General features: G+C 34.3%; 1 protein-coding gene across 10 annotated transcripts in view; it reads left to right on the top strand.

Moving 5' to 3' along the window:
- Positions 1 to 23,518, top strand: part of HECTD1 (HECT domain E3 ubiquitin protein ligase 1) — a 55,824-nt gene that overhangs the window by 17,161 nt on the left and 15,145 nt on the right. For 3 of the 10 annotated variants that reach the window (XM_052694681.1, XM_052694687.1, XM_052694680.1), the window contains 23 exons: positions 2,752 to 3,033; positions 3,285 to 3,573; positions 3,890 to 3,966; positions 4,056 to 4,154; positions 4,486 to 4,600; positions 5,120 to 5,294; positions 6,582 to 6,720; positions 6,933 to 7,103; positions 7,948 to 8,170; positions 8,254 to 8,298; positions 9,857 to 10,132; positions 10,231 to 10,307; positions 10,901 to 11,035; positions 11,308 to 11,454; positions 11,846 to 11,940; positions 12,425 to 12,530; positions 13,932 to 14,066; positions 14,155 to 14,294; positions 14,748 to 15,071; positions 15,532 to 15,698; positions 15,903 to 16,079; positions 18,544 to 19,380; positions 22,399 to 22,620. In XM_052694681.1, the coding sequence (XP_052550641.1) occupies positions 2,752 to 3,033; positions 3,285 to 3,573; positions 3,890 to 3,966; positions 4,056 to 4,154; positions 4,486 to 4,600; positions 5,120 to 5,294; positions 6,582 to 6,720; positions 6,933 to 7,103; positions 7,948 to 8,170; positions 8,254 to 8,298; positions 9,857 to 10,132; positions 10,231 to 10,307; positions 10,901 to 11,035; positions 11,308 to 11,454; positions 11,846 to 11,940; positions 12,425 to 12,530; positions 13,932 to 14,066; positions 14,155 to 14,294; positions 14,748 to 15,071; positions 15,532 to 15,698; positions 15,903 to 16,079; positions 18,544 to 19,380; positions 22,399 to 22,620 (4,453 nt within the window). The remainder of the gene's footprint in view (positions 1 to 2,751; positions 3,034 to 3,284; positions 3,574 to 3,889; positions 3,967 to 4,055; positions 4,155 to 4,485; positions 4,601 to 5,119; positions 5,295 to 6,581; positions 6,721 to 6,932; positions 7,104 to 7,947; positions 8,171 to 8,253; positions 8,299 to 9,856; positions 10,133 to 10,230; positions 10,308 to 10,900; positions 11,036 to 11,307; positions 11,455 to 11,845; positions 11,941 to 12,424; positions 12,531 to 13,931; positions 14,067 to 14,154; positions 14,295 to 14,747; positions 15,072 to 15,531; positions 15,699 to 15,902; positions 16,080 to 18,543; positions 19,381 to 22,398; positions 22,621 to 23,518) is intronic. The other 7 variants (XM_052694683.1, XM_052694682.1, XM_052694686.1 and 4 more) reach the window with 7 other exon arrangements.

Here is a 23,518-nt window from a genome sequence, read left to right as displayed (position 1 = left end):
AATCTAGAAAATAATTCCTTTAATTTTAATTTTCCAACAGGTAGCATTCTTTTGTGTATGTCACATTAATGCTTTGCCATAGCTGTTTAGTCAAATTTTTGCTGCATCCTGGCCAGGTTTCTTGTTAGTGCCATTTTCACCCTACTTTTGTCCCTATTCCTGTCTTTACTCCACCCCAACTCCTTATTTTTGTTTAGTTAGACTCCCAAATATGACATGGTAGGTCTTTTTGACTGTGTGCTATGCTTATGTTGTATTTTCAGATCTTTTTGAAATAACCACATGTCAGCTGGCTGCTGCAAATGAACAAGCTACTTTGGTTTTTAGACATAAAACTTTAATAATCACTGATCATCTGAGGCAAGCTAACTCTGAAGTTTAGACCATAAGTCTGTAGTCTTTATTTCTCAATATAAAATGTAAAAAAAAAAATTTTTTTTGGAGATTGTTGGAGATCTGAGCAAAAATTCCAACTTTCATAAACTTTGTCTTTTAGTATTTTATGCTTAAAGATGAGTTTGCTTAAGCTCAGAGAGTCCATTTGATAGTAAGTAAATTTGAGATCTGTATACTTTCTGTGAAGGAAGCTTCAGGATTTATGACGAATATTGATCTTTGTTCTGGATTTGCCCAGTAACTTCCTGTTATTTTCTTTTTCTTTCTTTCTTCTTGGTCACTTTGTGACCAAGTCTGGGTAGCCAGTGAGTAATTGCACTTGATTAATTGAGTTCAGGCCAGATGAAATGAGGCCCCAAGAATAGCTTATGTATGTTTGCTTTTTTAACCTTCCTACTTCTCTTATGATTTGTGAGGAAAAAGTATAAATATCTTCCACAGTACAATTGCTTTGTTAAAGGTACTAATGCCCTTCGTGCAGGACTAAAGAAGCTGAACCTTGCTTGTGTATTTTTGACAGGGCAGTTCTGGTGAAATTGGTAAATTGTTTACATTATGATTTACGTAAAGATCGAAGGAATTGTTTATACCCCTTGCTGTTAAAGAATGGCAGCAAGATGTCAGAGGATGTATCTAGTCACCATTGTAAGATAAAGAAAAAAATCTCTTATGAAAGTACTGATAAATCAGAATGTTTGACATGCAGGGACTATGCCAGCAAGTGCTGTATTTAGTCATGAGAATATTTGTTTTTCAAGTCTTCAACTTACTGAAGATTTATGATTTTTAACTTAATATGGTCTGGCTAAATGGCTAATAATTCCATAATCTGTATAGCAACTGTCTTTAAGGCCTCTATATGTGATAATCAATTTGAAAATGGGCTGCACTAGAAATTGGTGTCACTTTTGGGACTAAGAATTGTATTAACTTAGAGTTTGATGGTGAATAGATACTGGGGTTTTTTGTTTGTTTTGGTTGTTTGTTTGTTTTTGTTTTTACTTAAACTTCAGAGAGGCTGGTTTGCTACCTTATGTTTAGGAAGGCAAACATGCCAGAATTGATGTCACATTGATGTGCCTGTGCAAAGTCCGTGATACGATGAGTAGAGACATTTCTAGTGTAATGTGCAGTATAGATAAGAGAAATTCAAGGCAACCCCCCTGTTCTGTTTTCAACACAAGCATGAAGAGAAATTGGATCCTTTTCCTGGGCAGTTTGCCAGAAGTATTTTTTGCTAGGCTATTAAGAGGATCATCAGTAAGCCTTATTTCCACAGTGTCACTGTGGATTGCATTTTTATTTTTTAAACTTTAGAGAGGAACCTGAATTTCAGGTTTTGTATATATGTGTATGTGTGTGTGTTTTTGTTTGTTTGTTTTTCCACAAAAAACTCAACATATCCCTGTCAGATAGATGGGGTTATTTAAATGTTGTAAACCACTTCTGCCAATTAGTCCTTTTTGTAGGCTTGGGACAATTGCAAAATTTATTTTACTGAAGAGAAGCAAGTAGACTTTGAAATACAACTTAGCTATCAAATATTTAGTAAATTAATGCTTTGGCAGTTCTGAATTAGTATCTCAGCTAATGGCTTGTTGCATGGCATTTCTATTAAAAGAAAACAGCAGTTTAATATAACGTAGTATTAGTGTCGTGAAATTATAACATAGTAGAGTATCTTATCAGTATATGAAATTCAAATATTTTTAAAATTGTCCTTGTACCTTAAAAGAATAAATTTGGAATTCAGTAAATGTCTAAAAGTGGAAGTAAAAATTCAGTGCACTCTCTTATTTTATTTCTTTTTATTTTTTTTCCCTTTTGCAGCTTAATTAGAAAATCAGTTCAGTTTCTAACATCAAAACAATCAAAATGTTTTGCACTCAGTGCCTAAATACCAAACTGCAGGTTGATTTTTTTTTTTTTTTTAACTATGTTATCAGAATAGACAGTTGCTATTGGGGATTATAAGTAGTTCTATCTCTTGGAAAAAGAATGTATATATAACTATGTGGGGGCTTAAAGACTTATAAATGTATTTAATAAGCAAATTTTCTAATTAAATGTTGCTGTATATTTGTTGTGTCTTTGTGTATGTAGTTAAGGAGATACAATACTGAATTTTACACAATTTTCCTATACAATTATAAGAGAGAAAGGGGTAAGAAAACAGTACAGTCCTTTAGTGAGTGTTTCAGAACATTGTTGTGTTCCAACTTTGAACTGTCTCTGCTCATTAAACACCAAGGGAGCTTGGGGAAGTGAGCTTTTTTGTTTGTTTGTTTCTGGAAAAATCCTTTTAGCACCTTAAGTGACAGATTATTCATCTTTTCACTTACGCTTCTTTCTTAGGTTTCAGATGGAGCTCTGCGATGTTTTGCTTCATTAGCTGACAGATTCACACGTCGTGGAGTTGACCCAGCTCCACTAGCTAAGCATGGATTAACTGAGGAATTGTTATCTCGCATGGCAGCTGCTGGTGGGACCGCATCAGGACCATCTTCAGCTTGCAAACCTGGCCGAACTAGCACTGGAGCACCATCTACAGCTGCAGACTCTAAATTAAGTAATCAGGTGTCAACTATTGTAAGCCTGTTGTCAACCCTGTGTAGAGGCTCTCCAGTAGTAACACATGTAAGAAATCATTTTACACTACAGCTTCTTATTCTCTTAGGGCTTTTTCCTGTACATATTCCTTTAGTATATGCAAAACTTGTGTTGCTGTTCTATGTATACGTTTATAGGCTATGAAAGATATGTGTATATATACACACACATATAGGTTATTTATCAAGAGGAGGAAAAAAAACTGAAACATTTCATATGGAAATGAAACCCAATTTTGATAGTATTTTCTAAAGCCCTGTATATTTTTTATTGTTCAGACTTTTAATTATTTCCAGGATCTCCTAAGATCTGAACTTCCAGATTCTATAGAAAGTGCGTTGCAGGGTGATGAGAGATGTGTACTGGATACCATGCGGTTAGTAGATCTTCTTTTGGTGCTACTGTTCGAAGGGAGAAAAGCCCTGCCAAAATCCAGTGCTGGATCTACAGGCAGAATTCCAGGGTTGCGAAGGCTGGATAGTTCTGGTGAACGTTCTCATCGGCAGCTGATAGATTGCATCCGCAGTAAGGATACCGATGCATTAATAGATGCTATTGACACAGGAGGTAAGCAAGAATTGTCTGAAAAGGAAATTAGATATTTTATTTATCTTTCTGTTTTTATAATGTATGGTCTTGTAATACTTAAGTGGTACCTTGAAATCGTATATACAAGTTGATTTGGTTAAATGCACAACATTTCCTGTTTGTAATAATTCCAGTGCTACTTCTTCCTTTTTTTCCTTTTTTGGATTACAGTTAACAGTATAATTGCTTTTATTGAAGATGTTTAATTTTTTTCAGACCTACCATTTGCTTAAGGAACAGTGCTGAAGCTTAATCTTTTAATATAATTTCAATTATTTTTAATTGTGTCTTTCAGCTTTTGAAGTGAATTTTATGGATGACGTAGGACAAACTCTTTTAAACTGGGCCTCAGCTTTTGGAACTCAGGAAATGGTAAATAGATTTCAGAGAATGTTAAAAGTTTAGGTTATTTTTGTAAAGCAAGACATGAAAAAACTTGTTTGATTTTTCTTGTTTTATAGGTAGAATTTCTCTGTGAAAGGGGTGCTGATGTTAACAGAGGGCAGAGGTCATCCTCATTACATTATGCAGCATGTTTTGGAAGACCTCAGGTAGCAAAGGTAAGATTTAAACTGATGCTATTAGGAAGCCTTATGTACTGAATTTTTTGCTTTGTTCTATATGTAAATTATTTGAGGCAGCATCTTTAATGTGTGTACTGTCAAATATTTGCTTGTTCTTTACTGTGTTTATTGCAATACAAAGTTTTGGTTACAGTAAGTCAGTAATATGAATAAAAGTAGTTATCAATTTTACAGATATAAGAAGCACATTGTATTCTAACTTTGCATGAAAGCATGAGGAAAATGTTGGAAGAATGTGTGGAAAAATATATTTGTATCTTTGGAAGAAGAAATCTTAGTGTTAATATTTGATAATATATGTTCTCAGACTCTCTTGCGACATGGTGCAAACCCTGATTTAAGAGATGAAGATGGGAAAACTCCTTTAGACAAAGCTCGTGAAAGGGGTCACAGTGAAGTAGTAGCTATTCTACAGTCTCCAGGTGAGTGCAGATTTTAATTCCTTGCCCTTTTAATTCAGTTATCAGAATTTTTACTCAAAAAAAAAAAAAAAATCATGAGAAAATAGTGTTTTGTGACCATCCTTGCATGTAACATTTCACATCTTCTTGAAAGAAGGGGAGCTACAAAAGAAACTTAGTGCACATACGCAATGCCAGAGGTACTGGTCTTCAGCTGTTTGCCCTGTTTCAGGACGTGTCAGTCTTGGTAGCTTCTATGGCATCCTTTCTATGTGTAAACTGCACTTTCCCTGCCTGTGGGGCTCTTCTAGCACTTTAGTCATAGACAGTTGTTTGTTTGTATTTATTTTAAGTAGTTTGAGCTACTCTAGTAAGTGATCTTCGGTAGTACCTTACCTCATGACTTTCTTTACAAAGACTTGACATATTTCTAAAAAGTTTCTAAAAAGTGAAATTTATATTACTATTTGGACAGCCAGATCTTAATAAAGAAAACTTTTTACTTATATGTGAAGGTGTTTTTGTTTGTTTATTTTCCAGGGGATTGGATGTGTCCTGTTAACAAAGGAGATGAGAAGAAAAAGAAAGATGCAAACAAGGATGAGGAAGAATGTAATGAACCCAAAGGCGATCCAGAAATGGCACCTATATACTTGAAAAGATTATTGCCTGTATTTGCACAAACATTTCAACAAACTATGTTGCCTTCAATAAGGTAATAGGCGGGATTGTCAATTTCTCTGCATATTTTTTCTTTTTTTAATAGTCTCCGATAAAGATGTGAAGGTAGATTAAGGTGGTTTTTTTTTTTTCTAGTAAAAATTACCACATCTGAAAGGTGGAGTAATGCAAGTGATATTTTAACATGCTTTTGTTCAAATAGAAGTGATGGTTTGAAAAGCTTTGAGTCTTATTTTTACATCATATTTTAGATAGCTAAAGTGGTGTCTTGAAAGGAATATGATCAGTCAAAGTGGGAAAGGCATACTCTTGGCTACAGGGAGCATTATGATACAATACTGTGTTCTTATAGTAACTTGCACTATGGATACTCTACTTGGTTACAGCTGCTGTAATGGAGTACTCTTTTAGGAGAGCAATAATGAAGTGGTACATACACGGGAGAGCTCAGACTGGAAAAAGTTATTGTAGAAAGCTTCTTCATAGCTTAAGTGTTTATCAGCTGGGAAAGATGCTTGTCACTGAGAGAAGGCAATGTAATTCGATACTTAAATAGCAGTATTGTGTGTGGCATGCTGTGTTTGTGATAAATTGTGTCTCACCTTAACTTCTCAGCCTTTTATGCTATAAACATAATATTTGTTTGCTCTCGTACTTGTGATCCCGGTGTATGGGTACTTCTAGGTAAGAAGAGCTTTGGGGCAGCTTAAATTAGGCTAAAAGAAGTGATGTTAAGCAGTGTAATTAACTGCTGATGAAGACTGTCACTTTTCATATTTTAAAGTTTTCTTTTCAAACGTGGTTAATCATATGTTTAAAACTCACTTGGAATAAAAATTCATCTTTAACCATATACAAGTAATTGACTTCTGAATTTATTTTGCTTTTTAACATGGAAAGTGGAATGGTCTAATGGTAATTTTAGACTTCAGAGCTCTAGGGATCTAACCGAAATGCTGAAAGCATGTGACAGGCTGAAGACTGAAATAGATACCTAAGTGTCAGATGGTGCATGCAGAAATGAACTGCCATCACTAAGAAGGCAGAATGTGGAATTGATTTGACTAGAGAAGGGTGGAAAAGGCTGGAGTATGTTAGAGTGTCATAGTATTGTAGAATTAAGAAGATCAGTAGATGGATTATTCTTGGAGTTAATCTGGCATTTAACAATCTGTTCCAGAACTGGAATTCATTTCAAAAAACTGTTTCTGTAAACTTGCATAAATATATGCAAAAGCAATTATATCTTGAACATTTTTGTTGCCCTGAGTACTGCTTCCTTTCTTTGTAAGAAATCTTTTTCCTGTCATCTGTTTTAAAGGAAAGCAAGTCTTGCTCTCATTAGAAAAATGATACATTTTTGTTCTGAGGCGCTGCTGAAGGAGGTTTGTGACTCTGATGCTGGCCACAATCTGCCCACAATACTGGTTGAGATAACAGCTACAGTTCTTGATCAAGAGGTAGGAAGAAGTAACGTTTCCCAAAGCCACTTTATTTAAAATAAAAAAAAAAGAAAAAAAAAGATTATGCTCATCAATTCCACATGCTTATTAATAGTGAATGTTTTGTTGTTCATAGCATTCATCTATAACTGGGTATGAAGTTCATCCTGTCAAGCTATTAAGTAAAGAGATCTCACTTATTGTTTCCTTTCCATTTTAATTTATTACAGGATGATGATGATGGCCATCTGTTAGCGTTGCAAATCATAAGGGATTTGGTGGATAAAGGCGGTGATCTTTTTCTAGATCAACTGGCTAGACTTGGTGTAATCAGTAAAGTGTCAACTTTGGCAGGACCTTCATCTGATGATGAGAATGAAGAGGAGTCTAAACCTGAGAAAGTAAGTACGGAAACACTAGATTTATTTGTTCCTATAAAACCAGCACTTCTCGTACAATTTTCAGTACCATGAAGGTAGCTAGATAACTTTCTAAATTAATGCTTATTGTATTCCAGTTTTTGAATTGTTTCATTGTTGTTGCTATTGTTTTGTAATTTAGTTTCCTCTAGCATATTGTTACCTACTGAGTATTTGTATTTGTATGTGCTTAGTTCTGTTAAGTGGACACTGATGTTTGCTGTGCATCTTTTTCAGTGTGCATGTATCAGATAACTATAGGTGGTTTTAAATATTTATTTATATGAAATATATCAAAAACATAAAAACAAAAATAATTCTCTACATGATGAATAGTTTAAATGCATGTTGAAGTTGTTTGCTGATTTCCAGTAATCAGTAGTTTAGAGACAGCTCAGACACTTGTGTTATTCATTTAGTCAAAATTTGTTATGCCTTAAGTTTTGATGTCATCTGCACATGTTTCTAGACAACTGGTTCTAGGTGACCCTGCATGTGAGCAAGGAGTTTGGGCAAGATGTCTTTCAGAGGTCTCTTCCTGCCTTAAGCATTCTGTTCTCACAAAATGAGTTTTGAAGAGAGGTAGATGCCCAGTCAGTAGACTGCTGTTATTGAGTTGATCGGTATCTGAAAAGGGAATTCTTTGAAGTAGTTCTGTTAAAGAATGCTTTCAAAGATGTATTTTACAGGCAGAAGAGTTTAGTTTGTTTTATACTTAAATCTTTTTAAAAAATTTTGTATTGCGTTTTTGTTTTTCTGTGGTGTTTTTTGTTTGTTTGTGTGCTTTTTGTTTAAATACTTTTTTTTTTTTTTTTTTTTTTAACAGGAGGATGAACCACAGGAGGATGCTAAGGAGCTGCAGCAGGGTAAACCATATCACTGGAGAGACTGGTCAATCATTAGGGGAAGGGACTGCTTGTACATCTGGAGTGATGCTGCAGCCCTGGAACTGTCTAATGGTAGTAATGGATGGTTCAGATTTATCTTGGATGGAAAACTGGCCACAATGTACTCCAGTGGAAGCCCAGAGGGAGGATCTGATAGTTCAGGTAGTTTTTTCTCAGTTCAAATCTAAGTTTTGAGATTATTTTATTTATTTATATGATTTGATTGGAGTTATTTTGTTTTGCAGGAATTGGCTTACTAAATAGTAAAGGAAGTAAACAGGTGGAAGGTGGTCAGTTAATTGTGATGCTTTTCATGAGATAGCATGTGACCGTAACTTGACTTCCTTGTTGAGTTGTGTAAAGTGAACATCTTGCCAGTGGAAGTGTATTAACTTTGTTTTGTTTTGTTTCTTCTTAATTTTGCATACTTAATTTTTCACCCCAGTCATTAAAAGCACTTTGTAGTGGCTGTCTGAGGAAAAGCAGGTTGAAATGGCAATCTGTTGTTTGCTTCTAGCTAGCAGAATGAAATTGCATGTGTTTGGAGATAAAGTAACAGAAAGTTTCTCATCAAGACTGGGAAACAAATTACAGTGTCTTAATTGTTTGTTGGAGAGACGATAAGGGAACAGACCTTATACACTGGCAATGTACAGAGTTTTGTTAAATTTTCTGTACAGAGTATGCAACTTGTTATGGATGCAACTTGATATGGTGAAAACATCCCTTCCTTTTTGTTTCATCTTTTTTGCAGCAGTTCATACGTTTATGAACCAATCGATGTGAAATGCTTTATGATATTACGTTTTCAACAAGCTGTAGGGTGAAATAACAGAACATGTTGTATTACGATTCAGGACAGAAATGAAGTGCCAATGTCATTTTCCCTCAATTTTTAGATGTGAAGACAGGTTGAGATACGGTGTGTTTCTAGATTATAACACTACTGGAAAGCACTTCTGAATTTTTTTTGACAAAGTGTATTCTCAAATCCTTTAAACAAGGCAAACAGTTGTGTTGATAGACAGATCTAATCATACAACATAATTCTAAGAAATCAACGAGACTTATTTCTTAATCGTCATATCTCCTGGATGAAACTTCTGCTTGCTTCCTTCCAACTAGTGGAATGGGATGGAATTCTACTGTTTCTATAGAAGAGTAATTGAATAGGAGTGAAGAGAACTTAGATTGTCAATTTAAGATTATATGCCTGTTCCTATCAATCTTTTTTTTTTTTTTTTTTTAGTTTTTATTTTCTTTAATTATTGAGTAGATATACCAAATTTTTGAACAAGATCTCTAGCATGGTTATTATGGAAGAGAAGTAGCTAAACTAGGGTTAAATTAGGCTTTTTTCTATTTTTTTTTCTGTCAAGCAGATGTCTACTAAGGAGTGCTGACGTTGCAGTGTCATTGCTTGATGTTTAACCTGTTAAGCATGTGCAGCAGTCTCTTTCTCTTGAGATACAGAACTAGTGTTTAAGATTTAACTAAAAATCCTACAACACAGCATTGATTCGGAATAGCTTCTTTAAGTCTTGAACTGTACAGTATGTTGTGCTGTCCTAAATCATTGCTGATTAATCCCATGGTATACTTTCTAGTAATTCAATGGCTGGCAGGAGTATAGTGAGTTGACTAATGGAATTTGTTGGTGTGGAATGCTGGAGTTGCTGGAATACGTAGTGGGAAGAATTTTAAAATACAACTTTTAATTTCAAACTTAATTTTGCATTGTATGTGCTCAGTTATTTTGCTTTTGAGAGATACATGATTGTGAAATCAATTGTTAGAAGAAAGAATTTTTTTATTTTTTTTATTATTATTTTTTTTTTTTTAAACTAGAAAGTAGGAGTGAATTCCTAGAGAAACTGCAAAGAGCTCGAAGCCAAGTAAAGCCATCTACTGCAAGTCAGCCAATTTTATCAGCACCTGGGCCAACTAAACTTACTGTGGGAAATTGGTCACTTACCTGTTTAAAAGAAGGAGAAATCGCTATCCACAATTCAGATGGTCAGCAAGCTACAATATTGAAAGAAGATCTGCCAGGCTTTGTGTTTGAATCTAACAGAGGAACAAAGCATTCATTTACAGCTGAAACTTCTCTGGGTAAGTATGTAGGTATGTATGATGCACAGGTAGGAGCATATATATACCAGGTAGTTTCTTTGTTTTACACACCTGTGGGAAATTGTGACGTTTCCAAAAATACATTGCAGGATCAGAATTTGTGACTGGTTGGACTGGCAAAAGAGGAAGGAAGTTAAAATCTAAACTGGAGAAGACAAAACAGAAGGTTGGCAAACATTCATGAGTTTTATATTTAAAATTTAATTGACTTTGTTTTGTTTTTCATTATGTGTATGAGATATAGTTTTCTCTTAGGGGTTTAAGATACTCTTTAATTTCAGCTATACACAATTTAAGTTTGAAGGGGACAGCTGGAAAACCAAACTTACAACAAAGCAGTTTTGCAGCTGCTTTAGTCCAGAGCGTTGCATTTGCTGTACTCTTTTGAAGAAAAACAATTTATTTTTTTTTAAATTGTAAGGAAATCCAGTTCTCCTGGTGTTGCGATCAACTTAACTATCTTTTGTGAATTTTTTTATTCTTAAAGTTACTGGTGTATATAAATGCATGATACATCTATTTCTTGTTCCAGTTGTTTTGAATTGATGGAAGTTGTGTAGTTGGTTGGAATGTTTTGGTGATTGTTAAAGCTTAATTTCTATAACTTTCAGTAAGATTCTGCTTATTTCCTTATGTTTTCCTGTGTCATTTATCCTTTCACAGCCTTTTCATCTTATGATGTATGTTGAATGATAGGTTTGTTTCTGGAATCTTGAATAATAAAGAGGTCTCATTCACATAATGAAAATCCTTTTGTAGGTACGCACTATGGCAAGAGATTTATATGATGATCATTTTAAAGCTGTTGAAAGCATGCCTCGAGGAGTAGTTGTAACACTGAGGAATATAGCAACACAGTTAGAATCTGCATGGGAACTTCATACAAACAGACAGGTAATCGTATCTCCTTCATTCTATAATACGTGATGTTAGTAGATTTCATGTACTAAAATTTAGATTCGTCTATGTAATTATGTAAAAGAAAGGCACAGTGTGATAACTGAACGATGTTTTTGTAGTGGGATCTTGTGTGTGGGCTGGAGTGTTTTGGTGAAGTTTTTTTTCTTATTGTGCAGTTATGTGCATTACTGGGATATTACTTCTCAAAAGACCCAGGTGAAAAAACTGTTGCCTTGTTTCACTGTAATTGTCTTCTTGTCTTTCAGTGTATTGAGGGAGAAAACACTTGGAGAGATTTGATGAAAACTGCTTTGGAAAACTTAATTGTACTTTTGAAGGATGAGAATACCATTTCTCCATATGAAATGTGCAGCAGTGGATTAGTTCAATCATTGCTTACAGTTTTAAATAATGTGAGTTTACAGAACATAAGTCTCTGAAGAAAAGCTGTTGAAAGAATGTGTAGACGTGGGCCATAATTTAAAGATCTATTATGTCTTTTTTTTGTCTTGATGAAAATCAAGTGGCTTTGCACCAGTCAATGATCTGACCCATTAATTATGTACTATCACTACAGATTGCTTCAGTTCAAACAAACTGCTAAATGTCTTTCAGTAAACCGTGATCATTTCTAATGGCTGGTATTGTTTAGCTTTTGAGATAAAGGTTTTTGAAAAGAGAATTCAGTAAGCCTAAACGGGTAGTATGCCAATGTAAAGAATGAATGTGTTGCACTGTATTAGATGATATATATATATGTATATATATATTTTTTAATTTATTTATTTATTTTTTCTCTCTTAGAATGTTGATTTAGATATGAAACAAGACTGTAGTCAACTAGTAGAAAGAATAAATGTATTCAAAACAGCGTTCAGTGAAAATGAAGATGATGAAAGGTAGGTTTAAAAGAAAAAAAATAAATAAATAAAAAAAAACCACCAAAAAAACATAACAAGCATTTGTGATTAAAGAATGTATGTTTAAAAAAGTTTGAAGGCAAATTTGATATCTTTCCATTACAATTTTGTGATTTCTGTGATTAAATAGAGAATTGGTCTTAAAAGACTGTATTTATCACTAAGTATTGAAGTGGTAATTAGAAGAAAAGAAAAATTTAATTACATCCATCTGCAAGAGTCAACTGATGAATGTGCATCTGTTGACAAATACAGAGGTGGCATTTTTTGCTCATTACTGTTTGCAAGGTAGTATTTTTCTTACTGTGCTATAGCCAGACTGGATGCCAAAGGTGAACAACTCAAGATACACCAGTAGAAATAGTGTATTGAAATATTTGCTACATGTGGACACTATTCACTGAAATATTATGGATTTTTTTTCTTGTATATGTGATAACCTAGTAACTGTTCACCTTCACAGTCGACCAGCAGTTGCATTAATTCGGAAATTAATAGCAGTGTTAGAATCTATTGAACGTCTACCTCTTCACTTATATGATACACCAGGATCTACTTACAATCTTCAGGTAAATGTACAGTGATAACACACAGTATTGTATGTTGTTACACAACTGAATATTTTATGTGGATTTCAGGAAGAATTACATGCATGAAAATTGTATGAGATACGCTCTTGTAAATTGGATAAAGTTAACTAAATAACAACAAGGTTCTTAGCATTTAATTGCTCTAATTCCCTAATGTGTGGATCTTCCCCTGCTTTGATTTACTTTCATGTTGTGAAGTAACAGTGATAGTGATTTTTTTTTTTTTTGTCCTTGAATGTTCTTTTCATGTAAGAATATGTTCCCCAATGAGTATCTTCATAACTAGATTGTAATTGTATTCAAAAAGAAGGGTTTGTTGAAGACAACTATAAAACAAGTTCATTTATGATGCCTGAAGATGGGCTGTTATAGTTTAAAGGTCTCCTGTATGCTCAGTATGGTATTATCTCAGCTGTATGATTAGTAGATTTTTATACAGGAAAGCTTCAATTTGAAGGAAAAAAATATATGTATTTTTGTGTGTGTCTGTATATAAACATTACATGAATTTCTTAGAGTCATAGAGTGGGTTGGCTTGTAAAGGGCTTTAGAGACTGTATAATTCCAACCTCCCTGCTGTGGATAGTCATCTTGCGCTAGATAAGGTTGCTCCTGATCTTGAACGCTTCCAGGAGTGTCACATCCACAGCTTCTCTGGGCAACCTCTTCCAGTGCCTTCCTGTTCTCCTTGTGGATCACAGAATCACCCGGGTTGGAAGGGACCTCAAGGATCATGTAGAATTACATGATTTATTATATATATATATATATATATATAATATATATATATATTATTATAGGAATTCTAATATATTATATTAGATTATAATATATTAGAATATTATATATTAGAATTCCTAATATCTAATTTATATGTACCCTGCTTTAGCTGAGAGCTATTACCCTGTCGCATCCCAGCACTCCCTGATGAAGAGGCCCTCTTGGAGCTTCCTTGTAAGCTACCTTTAGGTCCTAGGAAGCTGCTATGAAATCTCCCTGGAGTCTTCTTCAGGCTGAACAACTCCAGCTCTCTCAGCATGTCTTCACAAAAAGGGTCCTCCAGCCATCTGATCATTCTCATGGCCCTCCTGTAGACTCACTCCAACAGATCCATGTCCTTTTTAAGCTTGGGGACCCCTGAGCTGAACTCAGTATTCCAAGTTTTCTATTATTACTATAGGTCTTATAATTTGGAAATTAAAATTGTGAACAGACAGGAAATATGAAAATATGGAATATAGAATGGAATATAGATTTCTTAAATTGCACAGAAATATATCTGATAAGCCACTGGAACTGCTGTAGTAAAATATACTGCTTTTCTTAAAACTACAAAACTTGAACTGTAAAGCTTGGATTAATGTTGAGATACTCTTTCAGATATTGACAAGGCGTTTGAGGTTTCGTTTGGAACGTGCTTCAGGGGAGACATCCTTGATAGATCGAACTGGCAGAATGCTAAAGATGGAGCCGTTGGCAACTGTTGAATCTCTAGAACAGTATCTTCTAAAAATGGTAAGCAACATACTATGCACCCAGCTCAAAGGAATAATTGCATTTTTCATCCCCTAATTATTATTATTATTTTTGCATTTATATGTAGGTTGCAAAGCAGTGGTACGACTTTGATAGGGCTTCATTTGTTTTTGTACGAAAACTACGTGAAGGCCAAACATTTGTATTCAGGCATCAACATGATTTTGATGAAAATGGAATTATTTACTGGATTGGGACAAATGCGAAGTGAGTTTCTTTAAGCTAAATATTTTGAATTGCAATGTAATAAACAACATCCAGTGGGGGGAAAACGAAAATTTGTAATGAAGTCTGTTACTTTTGGTTTTTTTTTTTTTAAGAAGAGAGTTATCTTTGCTTTTACTGTTGATCAGTAGAATTATTTTTGACTCTTCTTGAATAATAGAAAAATGTATCTGAAGGCAGCTTGAAAATTAGTTTGTATGAATGGGTAAAGTATATTGAAAGGGTGGGGATGGTTGGATATTTGTTAGCTTCTGTAGCAAAGTAAAGTGTTTGGATCATTCTAGAGAAGTTTTTAAAATATCTAAGATGATATTAACTTTTTGGTTTGTAATAAAATGCTGCAGTCAATAATTTACAGTAAACTGTCAAATGTTAGTGATACCTATGTTTTAATGTAAGTAATAATTGAACAGTACATTTCTCTTTTCAATATAGAACTGCATATGAGTGGGTAAATCCAGCTGCCTATGGGTTAGTAGTGGTTACATCCTCAGAAGGAAGAAATCTGCCTTATGGCCGTTTAGAAGACATCCTAAGCCGTGACAGTTCAGCTCTCAATTGTCATACTAATGATGATAAGAATGCTTGGTTTGCCATAGATCTTGGCCTTTGGGTTATACCATCAGCTTACACATTACGCCATGCTCGAGGTTATGGACGATCTGCTCTCAGAAATTGGGTTTTCCAGGTATCTAAGGATGGACAGAACTGGACTACTTTGTATACTCATGTTGATGACTGTAGTCTCAACGAACCAGGGTATGTCAGTGCATTTTACTGGCTTTTATGAAATTGTGCTCAGTTAAAAACATACTTGACTGTGTTCTAATTATATGCGCGTCGTGGATGCAATGCGTAGTTACATAAAGGAGTGACCTAGATTACCAAGGATGGATTGGAACATAAGTGATTCATAAGTTCTGTGTATGGTTCATGTAATGTCATTTATATTTCTCTGTCATTCTGAATTCACTTTTTGTAATTTTATTTTATTTTTTTTAAAGAAAATAGTAACACCAGCACTCATCCAGAATTTGGTCCTAATGTTACTTTCTTATTGTTATTTCTTATGTTCTTGGCAGCCTTTTGATTTTTATCCATAAAGGATCAATGTTGTGATTTGTTTGATTCTAATACTGAAGTGTTATGTTTAAAAAAAAATTAAAAAAAAAAAAAAATTCTCTTTACCCACTCATACTTTTTTCTAACAAATTTGAAGGTCTACAGCAACATGGCCTTTAGATCCTCCAAAGGACGAGAAACAAGGTTGGAGGCATGTTAGAATAAAACAGATGGGAAAGAATGCCAGTGGGCAAACACACTACCTCTCACTGTCTGGATTTGAACTTTATGGCACTGTGAACGGAGTATGTGAAGACCAGTTGGGTAAGAAAAGTTATGTGTATATCCTCTTTGTTCCCTTAAAATACTAATGAGCATAAAGTATACAAATAAGATAAAACAAACAAACAAAAAAAAAGAAGGCTGACTTTTGCATTGGAACTTGCTTAAAAACAAGCTCAAAATTATTCCCTGTTCAATATTACTATACTTTTCCAGTCATTTAATTCCAGTTTATATTTCTTGAAGGAAAAGCTGCTAAAGAAGCTGAAGCAAATCTGCGAAGGCAGCGACGTCTGGTCCGTTCTCAAGTTTTGAAATACATGGTTCCAGGAGCTCGAGTAATCAGAGGAATTGATTGGAAGTGGAGAGATCAGGATGGAAGCCCACAGGGTGAAGGCACTGTTACAGGAGAGTTGCACAATGGTGAGTACAAATTGTCTGAATTCGTAAATCTCTGTTGCATGACTTTTTGATATTTTATTTGCTTATCTGTATGTGGAATTGGTAACATCATAGTATTTCTACTCTAGTGTCTTGAGGAAGTTGATACTTTTGGGGAGGAGGTAGCTAAGTACTGTAACTGTAGTGGTCCATTTGTGAAATTCCGTATTAATGCATCGAAAAGAAATCATTGTTGTAAATGAAATATTTTTAGACCTTTAGTTTTTTTTGTTGTTTCTTTTTTTGTTTGTTTTGTTTTTGTTTTTTGTTATATTGGCATTCATTACAACAAAATAAAAATATGCCAGGTTGGTTGATGCTTATTGGTTAATCTAGCTTTGGGACTGCAAAATCTGCATTTACATTCTTCATTTCTTCTAGCTTAGCATTTGCAGTATTTCTTCACTTTTGTTGTGTTCTGTACCTTTCCTGCCTTGCTAGCTTCATTGGTATTGAGTTATTTTGTTGATTTAAAAAAAAATAAAATAAAATAAATTAATAAGTGATCAAAACTGAAACCTGCAACAGCCAAGGGAAGACATTGCTCAAGAGGATGAGATATTGAAAGGTCAACAAACGGGGCTGTGAACATACTTTCCCAGTTTCCCCCACCTCTACCCCTATGTTGGTGTACATAAGACTGACCTTGTTTCTGAAACATTTTAAGTCGTTCTTAGTCAGATCTTTAGGTGTCATTTCTTAAAACTTTGAGTATTGTCCAACATACAGTGATCTAAAACGTTTTGAAAAATTGAGTCTTTTTAAAGCCATTCAGTGTAGCCTGTAGGGAACCATCCTGTCATCCAGATGTATAGCTGCACTCTCACTTTTAAGATGTTAACTCTAATTTGTGAATAGTATATATTACTAAATTAATTTTTTGTTTTTGTTCCTACATTCTGGTAAACTTTTTCCATTAAGTATAGGTGAAATGGAGGTTCATTTGTGAAATGATGCCATAACGTGAAAAATCTGTTGGCATATTATTAGTCCTGCCACAGTTGTCTTGCAAATAGAATTTAGAAATTAATATCCCATTGGCTTTTCTGCAATTATTAACATTTTTAAACAAGTCTTGAGTTGTTTGAGGGCCATAATAATGAAGTAACAAGACTAAAAGGAACAACTGCATATTTTAAAAAATTGCGCAGGTTTTGAACTGTCTGTGATTAATATTATAGAAGGAACTGTACAAAAAGGAATAGTAATTTAATTGTGCTTTTTCAGAATGCCTAATCCAGATACACATAAAGAGGAAAAATCATACTGTTTAACTGTGTGGAACTTTTTTTGTGTTTGGTAAGAAATACCACTGAAATGTAGAAAGATACTTAAGCTTCTCTTTGGCAAGTTCGCCTCTCAGAGCTTCAGTGGTGTGAAACTACTGAGATGTAGGTCATGTAGCTGAAGTAAAAAAGAAAAATGTGATACAAGCCTGCTTGCATGGGGATGAGATGTCTACTTCTGTGAAGGCTTTATCCTTTTTTTTTTTTTCAAAATGTTCTTCCTCCAGGGTGATATTTATAAACAGAAAAATGCCTGTGATCTTCTATTTCAGTCTAAAGTGATGATGGAATAGATTAGAGTAGCGGCACAAGATTTGGTAAAGTTAATACACAATAACAAAAACTTGAAAGAAGTGTTTTAGATGACAGAGATTATAGTAGGTGTCAGAGAAGTAAAAAGATTTTTTTTCCTCCATTTCTATTCTAGTTAGCTAAATTTTACATGTTATCCTTATCATTACAGCTTTAATATGTTTAACTTACAACATTTAATGAAGGAGTTAAAGAGGAACAGCATCTCTTTTTAGTGCTGTTTTGATCCCAGTATAATGTTTTAACTTTCTGTGAAAAGAATTCCTCTTGCAAGCCTGAAATAATAAGTAGTCCTTATCTGCTCTGAGACTTTTCCTGTGAGTAAGAAATACCTGAGTTTCTAAATTATTGAGCCAAAAAGCTGTGTATCATTAAACTTCTGCGTTCACTATAAGGGAAAAAATATCAAATCTGAAAGTACCAATTTAATAAAATGCTCGTATATCAAGTATTGAACAATGAAAAACATAAAATATTCATACAGGAATTACAGATTCTTGCCAGTTACAATCAAGTTACACTGATATTGTTTCTGATGTTAGAAAATCTACTAAGAAAAATTTGAGAGATCTTAGTAGGTCAGGTTCATTCCTGAAGCAAACTTTGCTTTTGGCTGGATTCTGGGATCCTGAAGATAGAAGCTGATCATGCTTGCTGCCTTAATTTTCACAATACATTGCCAAATTGCATAATCATTCTTCCTTTTTAATTGGCTTTAAGGGTTATTCAGTAATTTTATCAATTCAGATGTGCAGCCCTTATGAGGAGCTGATCCCACATTGTGGAGCTACTGTCTGACGCTCCTGTCTGCTTTCTGCTGGATCTCACAAACTCCTGTCCCTTTCCAGGCTGGATTGATGTCACCTGGGATGCTGGTGGCTCTAACTCTTACCGTATGGGCGCAGAAGGAAAGTTTGACCTCAAGCTTGCACCAGGGTACGACCCTGATTCAGCGGCATCACCCAAACCTGTTTCATCCACTGTTTCAGGCACAACGCAGTCATGGAGCAGCTTGGTGAAAAACAACTGTCCAGACAAGACGACTGCTGCTGCAGGCTCCTCAAGTAGAAAAGGAAGCAGCAGTTCTGTGTGTAGCGTGGCCAGTAGCAGCGACATCAGCTTGGGTTCGACCAAAATGGAGCGGAGATCAGAAAGTGTAATGGAGCAAAATATAGTTTCAGGCACTGACGTCCACGAACCAATTGTTGTTCTGTCTTCCGCTGATAATGTACCTCAGGCTGAAGTAGGGTCATCTTCCAGTGCGAGCACCAGCACCTTAACAGCGGACATGGGAAATGAAAATACAGAAAGGAAGTTAGGTCCTGATAATTCGATACGTACTCCTGGGGAGTCCAGTGCTATCTCCATGGGAATTGTTAGTGTAAGCTCTCCTGATGTTAGTTCAGTTTCTGAACTGACTAATAAAGAAGCAGCATCCCAACGGCCTCTAAGCTCCTCAGCAAGTAACAGACTTTCAGTTAGCTCTCTGTTGGCTGCTGGGGCACCAATGAGCTCCAGTGCAAGCGTTCCTAATTTATCATCTCGAGAAACTTCGAGCCTGGAGTCTTTTGTACGAAGAGTGGCAAACATAGCGCGTACCAATGCCACAAACAACATGAATTTAAGCCGAAGTAGCAGTGATAACAATACTAATACTTTGGGAAGAAACGTCATGAGTACTGCGAGTAAGTAAGAAATATTTACTTTTGTATTTTAAGTTTTTCTTTGTTTCTTTGGCTTTCAGTAAAGGAGTTTGGGTTGTGTTGGCCTAACAGAAACACACAGAGAGCAGCCTTGTTCTTATGCAAGTTTGCAGAACTGAGGAAGAGCTCACAAAATTATAGATAATGGGAGAGTGTTCTATGGCCCCTTGATGTCAGATTGCACTGTGGTACCATCAAATGTAAAATAATTGGAATTTGGTGTTTATTTCATGATGAAGAACAAAGAGTGGCAGTGATAGCTGGTGTGGGGTATTCTTTCTGTCCCATCTGTTCTGCAGAATTTGTACATTCACTTTCTGTCTTCCTGTTTCTGTTATTTGATTTTTGTCATTTACCTGAGGAAATGCAGGTTTTTCATATTTCATTTGAAATTCTTTCATTTCAAATTCATTTCCAATTATTTGTCTGAAGTCAGGAATGAGGAGCAGAGTAGAAAGAAAAAGTGATGAAATTGTTCTAATTCCCTGTTATCTAGAAGGCTGGGTCATCTACTGTACACAAATACTGTCCGTGTGTTCAAAAATGCCATTGTCATGAAGGTTTAGATTTAGCAAATCTTTCAGGCATGTTAATTTTACAGATATATGTAGTTAATGTCATTTTAAGTAGGATTATGTACATGCTTCAACTTTTGTTTTCTGACTCAGATTATATGCGAGATGAACATATTAGCAGTTAAACTATAAATTTATTATGAGTTCACTCTTTTGAATTTTAAGAACACTCCCATCTGAGATGTTACTTAACCAGCGTTATATTAGGTATGATATTCAGTGTTTCGTGAGGTAGATGAGTTAGGAGAAGTAAAATTACCTAACCAGAAGGAAGCACTCTGTATTTTCTTGTCAAGATTTTATGCTTTCCTAAAATTTCTGTGTTATTTGCTTTTAGTGGGTTTTAAATTGTTGATAGTGGGTGTTTTTTTTTTTTTTTGTTTGTTTGTTTGTTTTTATACTTGAGGGAGGATTTTAAAATGTATTTACACATTTGTATTATTATGATACTGGGAGAGAAAAAGGCTTGTTAGCTGCATTAAACATGTAAATAAAATAGCAAAACAAAAGTCAGATTGTGAGTTATTTTAGGCAGATACTCAGTGCCTCTAATTCTGAAGTTATGTGATTAATAGCATATTGGTCAGATTTCAAGCATGTTTGGTATGATGACCATGTTAAATTTGGAAATAAGTATTTTTGGGTTTGTTTTTTGTTTTTTGTTTTTTTTTTTTTTTCTCCTGTATTCTTAACATTAAAAATAAATCAAATCTTTTAAACTACCCTTCACGTAGGAAATATCTACAAATAGAAACTCTAAATCAGAATTTGTGTCCCACAAAGATTAGATTCTGAATTTGAGCAATCCCACCAAAGTTATATTGGTGCTTTGTAAAAAGCTAAGGTTAAAAAACAAATGAGAAAATTCAAATGTGTTATAAATCATGCTGTGTGATTTAAATCTCTTCGGATTTGCTGTAGTAATTGCATTTGGAATCATTGGCATTTGTCAGGAGTTAAATGGTAGCCAACTTCTTGTTCTTGAGATCCGAGCAAATGAAATGCTGGCAGTGGCTTTTTATGTTTCTCTTGCTTATAAGAGCAGAGAGTTTACTGTTGTTAATTTAAGTAGATGAAAGATGTGTATACTAAACAATTGGCTGTCAAGTTCTTAACGTCAATGGAAAAAAACATTCCATGCTTTCTTGTTTACACAGATGAGTTTGATAACTTACTAAATCTAAATTATGCTCCTTTCTGCCCACATACAGAACAAAAAAAGTCACATGCAGTACCTGCCTTTGCTGATTTTTAGTTTGCATTTTTAAATTTTATTTACGTATTTATGTTCTTACAACAGTATTTGACAAAACAGCAAAAATATATGATGTTTGTTTTTATCAAAAAGCTATCAAATGCTCTTGAGGGAAGAGCTCTGGTTTGCACTGTACTGTCTTTCAACAGTAGTAATCTTTGCAAACATCAATAGTCTGAAATTATACTTCTATTTTAGTTTTAGTTATTAGCAACACTTCAGTTTAGATAAGTTGCAATAACAAAAATGTTTACTTTTGAAACTGTAGAACTCATATTTGATAAATTTTAGAAAAAAATACGTAGAAAAAAAAGTACACGTTAAGTTTAAATTCAGGTGACCCCTCAGATTTTCATATGCAAACATGTGATTCACCATCTGTGTTTGCAAATAAGAACGCAAGAAGATGTTCTTAAGATTGGTGTGTAAATACATAATTATGCATAACTTCTACTGTTTCAGATCTGTACAGTATCTGAAATTCTTTCTATTGAGTTTATAGTGAATGGAATTTTCTTTCAATCGTTAACCTAAAATGCATTTACTATGTTATATTTGAATGTGCAGTAAGGTAACTTGTTAGTTATTGCTTGTTTAATATAAATCATCCAACATGAATTACTAAATTCTGTTTTTCACAGTACTGCTAGTTCATCATGAATATATGCACTAAGAATTATGTGAAAGGTAACAAGCCAGAGTTGCTTTAAGAATGTTAAGGAAAATGCAAAAAAAGGTTTCAAATTTGTCATATGTTCTGTTCTTAATTTGGTTGTATGTATGTGGTTAAATTCTTTTCTTTGTATAATTTCATTGATGTTAGTGGTTTAAGTAAGATGTAAGGCTTTAAACAATATTGGAGTAACAGATTTCAGGAATACTTTTCTTATGTTCATGTAATTTCAGATTTACAGTGGGGATTTATTTAATAATTTTATTTGTTTTAACTGTACATAAGAGAATATGCTCAGATGTGAACATCTGCATTGTAGCACGCACTTCTGCACTGGGAATCTCTTCCCACTAAGTCTGTTATTCTTAACTGTGAAATACCACATCAGATAATTTTTCAGTCCAGAATATATTTTTCAACACAGGACTCATGCATGTGAATTGTACTCTTCAAGTCATCAAATCATTTATTTTATCTTACCATATCTTTATCTATAGCGTCTCCTCTTATGGGTGCCCAAAGTTTTCCTAATCTGACTACAACTGGTACCACATCAACAGTGACCATGTCTACATCCAGTGTTACTAGCAGCAGCAATGTAGCTACAGCAACTACAGTTTTATCTGTTGGTCAGTCGCTTAGTAATACTCTAACTACTAGCCTAACATCAACATCTAGTGAGAGCGATACAGGGCAGGAGGCAGAATATTCTTTATATGGTAAGTTTCATTTTTAAATGATGTAAATAGACTTCCCATTAATGGTTTTTCCGTTTTTCCCATTGTTATGATTTTTTTTTTGTGCGTTTGGTAATCTATTTACTGATAAGAATTTGGAAGCTGAGTTCACGTGTTAGTTTTGTAAAGCAGTACTTGAGTGCTTTGTTAGCATTATATTATTTATGATTTCAGGTCATGAATTCTGTAATTTCTGTATCAGGTGATGATTATTTATGGTATGGTTTATTTTGGGCACTTAATCTTTACCTTAATCAAACTGTTCTGGTTTTTAATGTAGTATGCATTTAAGCCTCTACTTAAAATCACATTGTTCTTTCTCATTTAATATGCTATGTGCTCATTATGAGATACATTCTAGTATTCACTGAAAAATATCCAACCATTAGACATGCTGTACACTAAAAATTGTATCTGAGGTTCCAAATGTCTCCAGTCCGTAGTAATTGCAAGAAATTGGAAAGAACACAGAAAGGAAATTGATGCAAAGAATACAATTGTGATTTGAGGAACAAAATTCAAAGTTGTATGGAATTTATATGCTAAATTCAGGCATTAGGATGGAAATTATTTGTAGGATATGAATGATGTGAAAGGGGATTGTAGTAACTAGGCTGAATGATAAAATCAGGAATTAAGTTGATGAAGTCAAGAAGAACTAGATGCAGGAAAGTATTTCTAAGGTGAAGCTCATTGGATTGAGGGAGATTGCTGAAAGAAGAGATACACAAATTGTGTAAAAAGTTGGTTGAATGAGTAATTAGAAATTGTGTTTTTTCTTGTTTATCATTAAGTCTGTTCTGGCTGTTCAGATTAGCACCAGATTAGCAGGGCATTGGAATTGAGCCACTTGGAGTTGGTTAAGATATCTACATATACC

This window comes from Tympanuchus pallidicinctus, unplaced genomic scaffold, assembly GCF_026119805.1.
Source record: "Tympanuchus pallidicinctus isolate F22 unplaced genomic scaffold, pur_lepc_1.0 scaffold3, whole genome shotgun sequence".
Taxonomy (NCBI): Eukaryota; Metazoa; Chordata; class Aves; order Galliformes; family Phasianidae; genus Tympanuchus; species Tympanuchus pallidicinctus.
The sequence above is the reverse complement of the archived record's forward strand: the minus strand, read 5'-3'. Positions and strand labels throughout refer to the sequence as shown.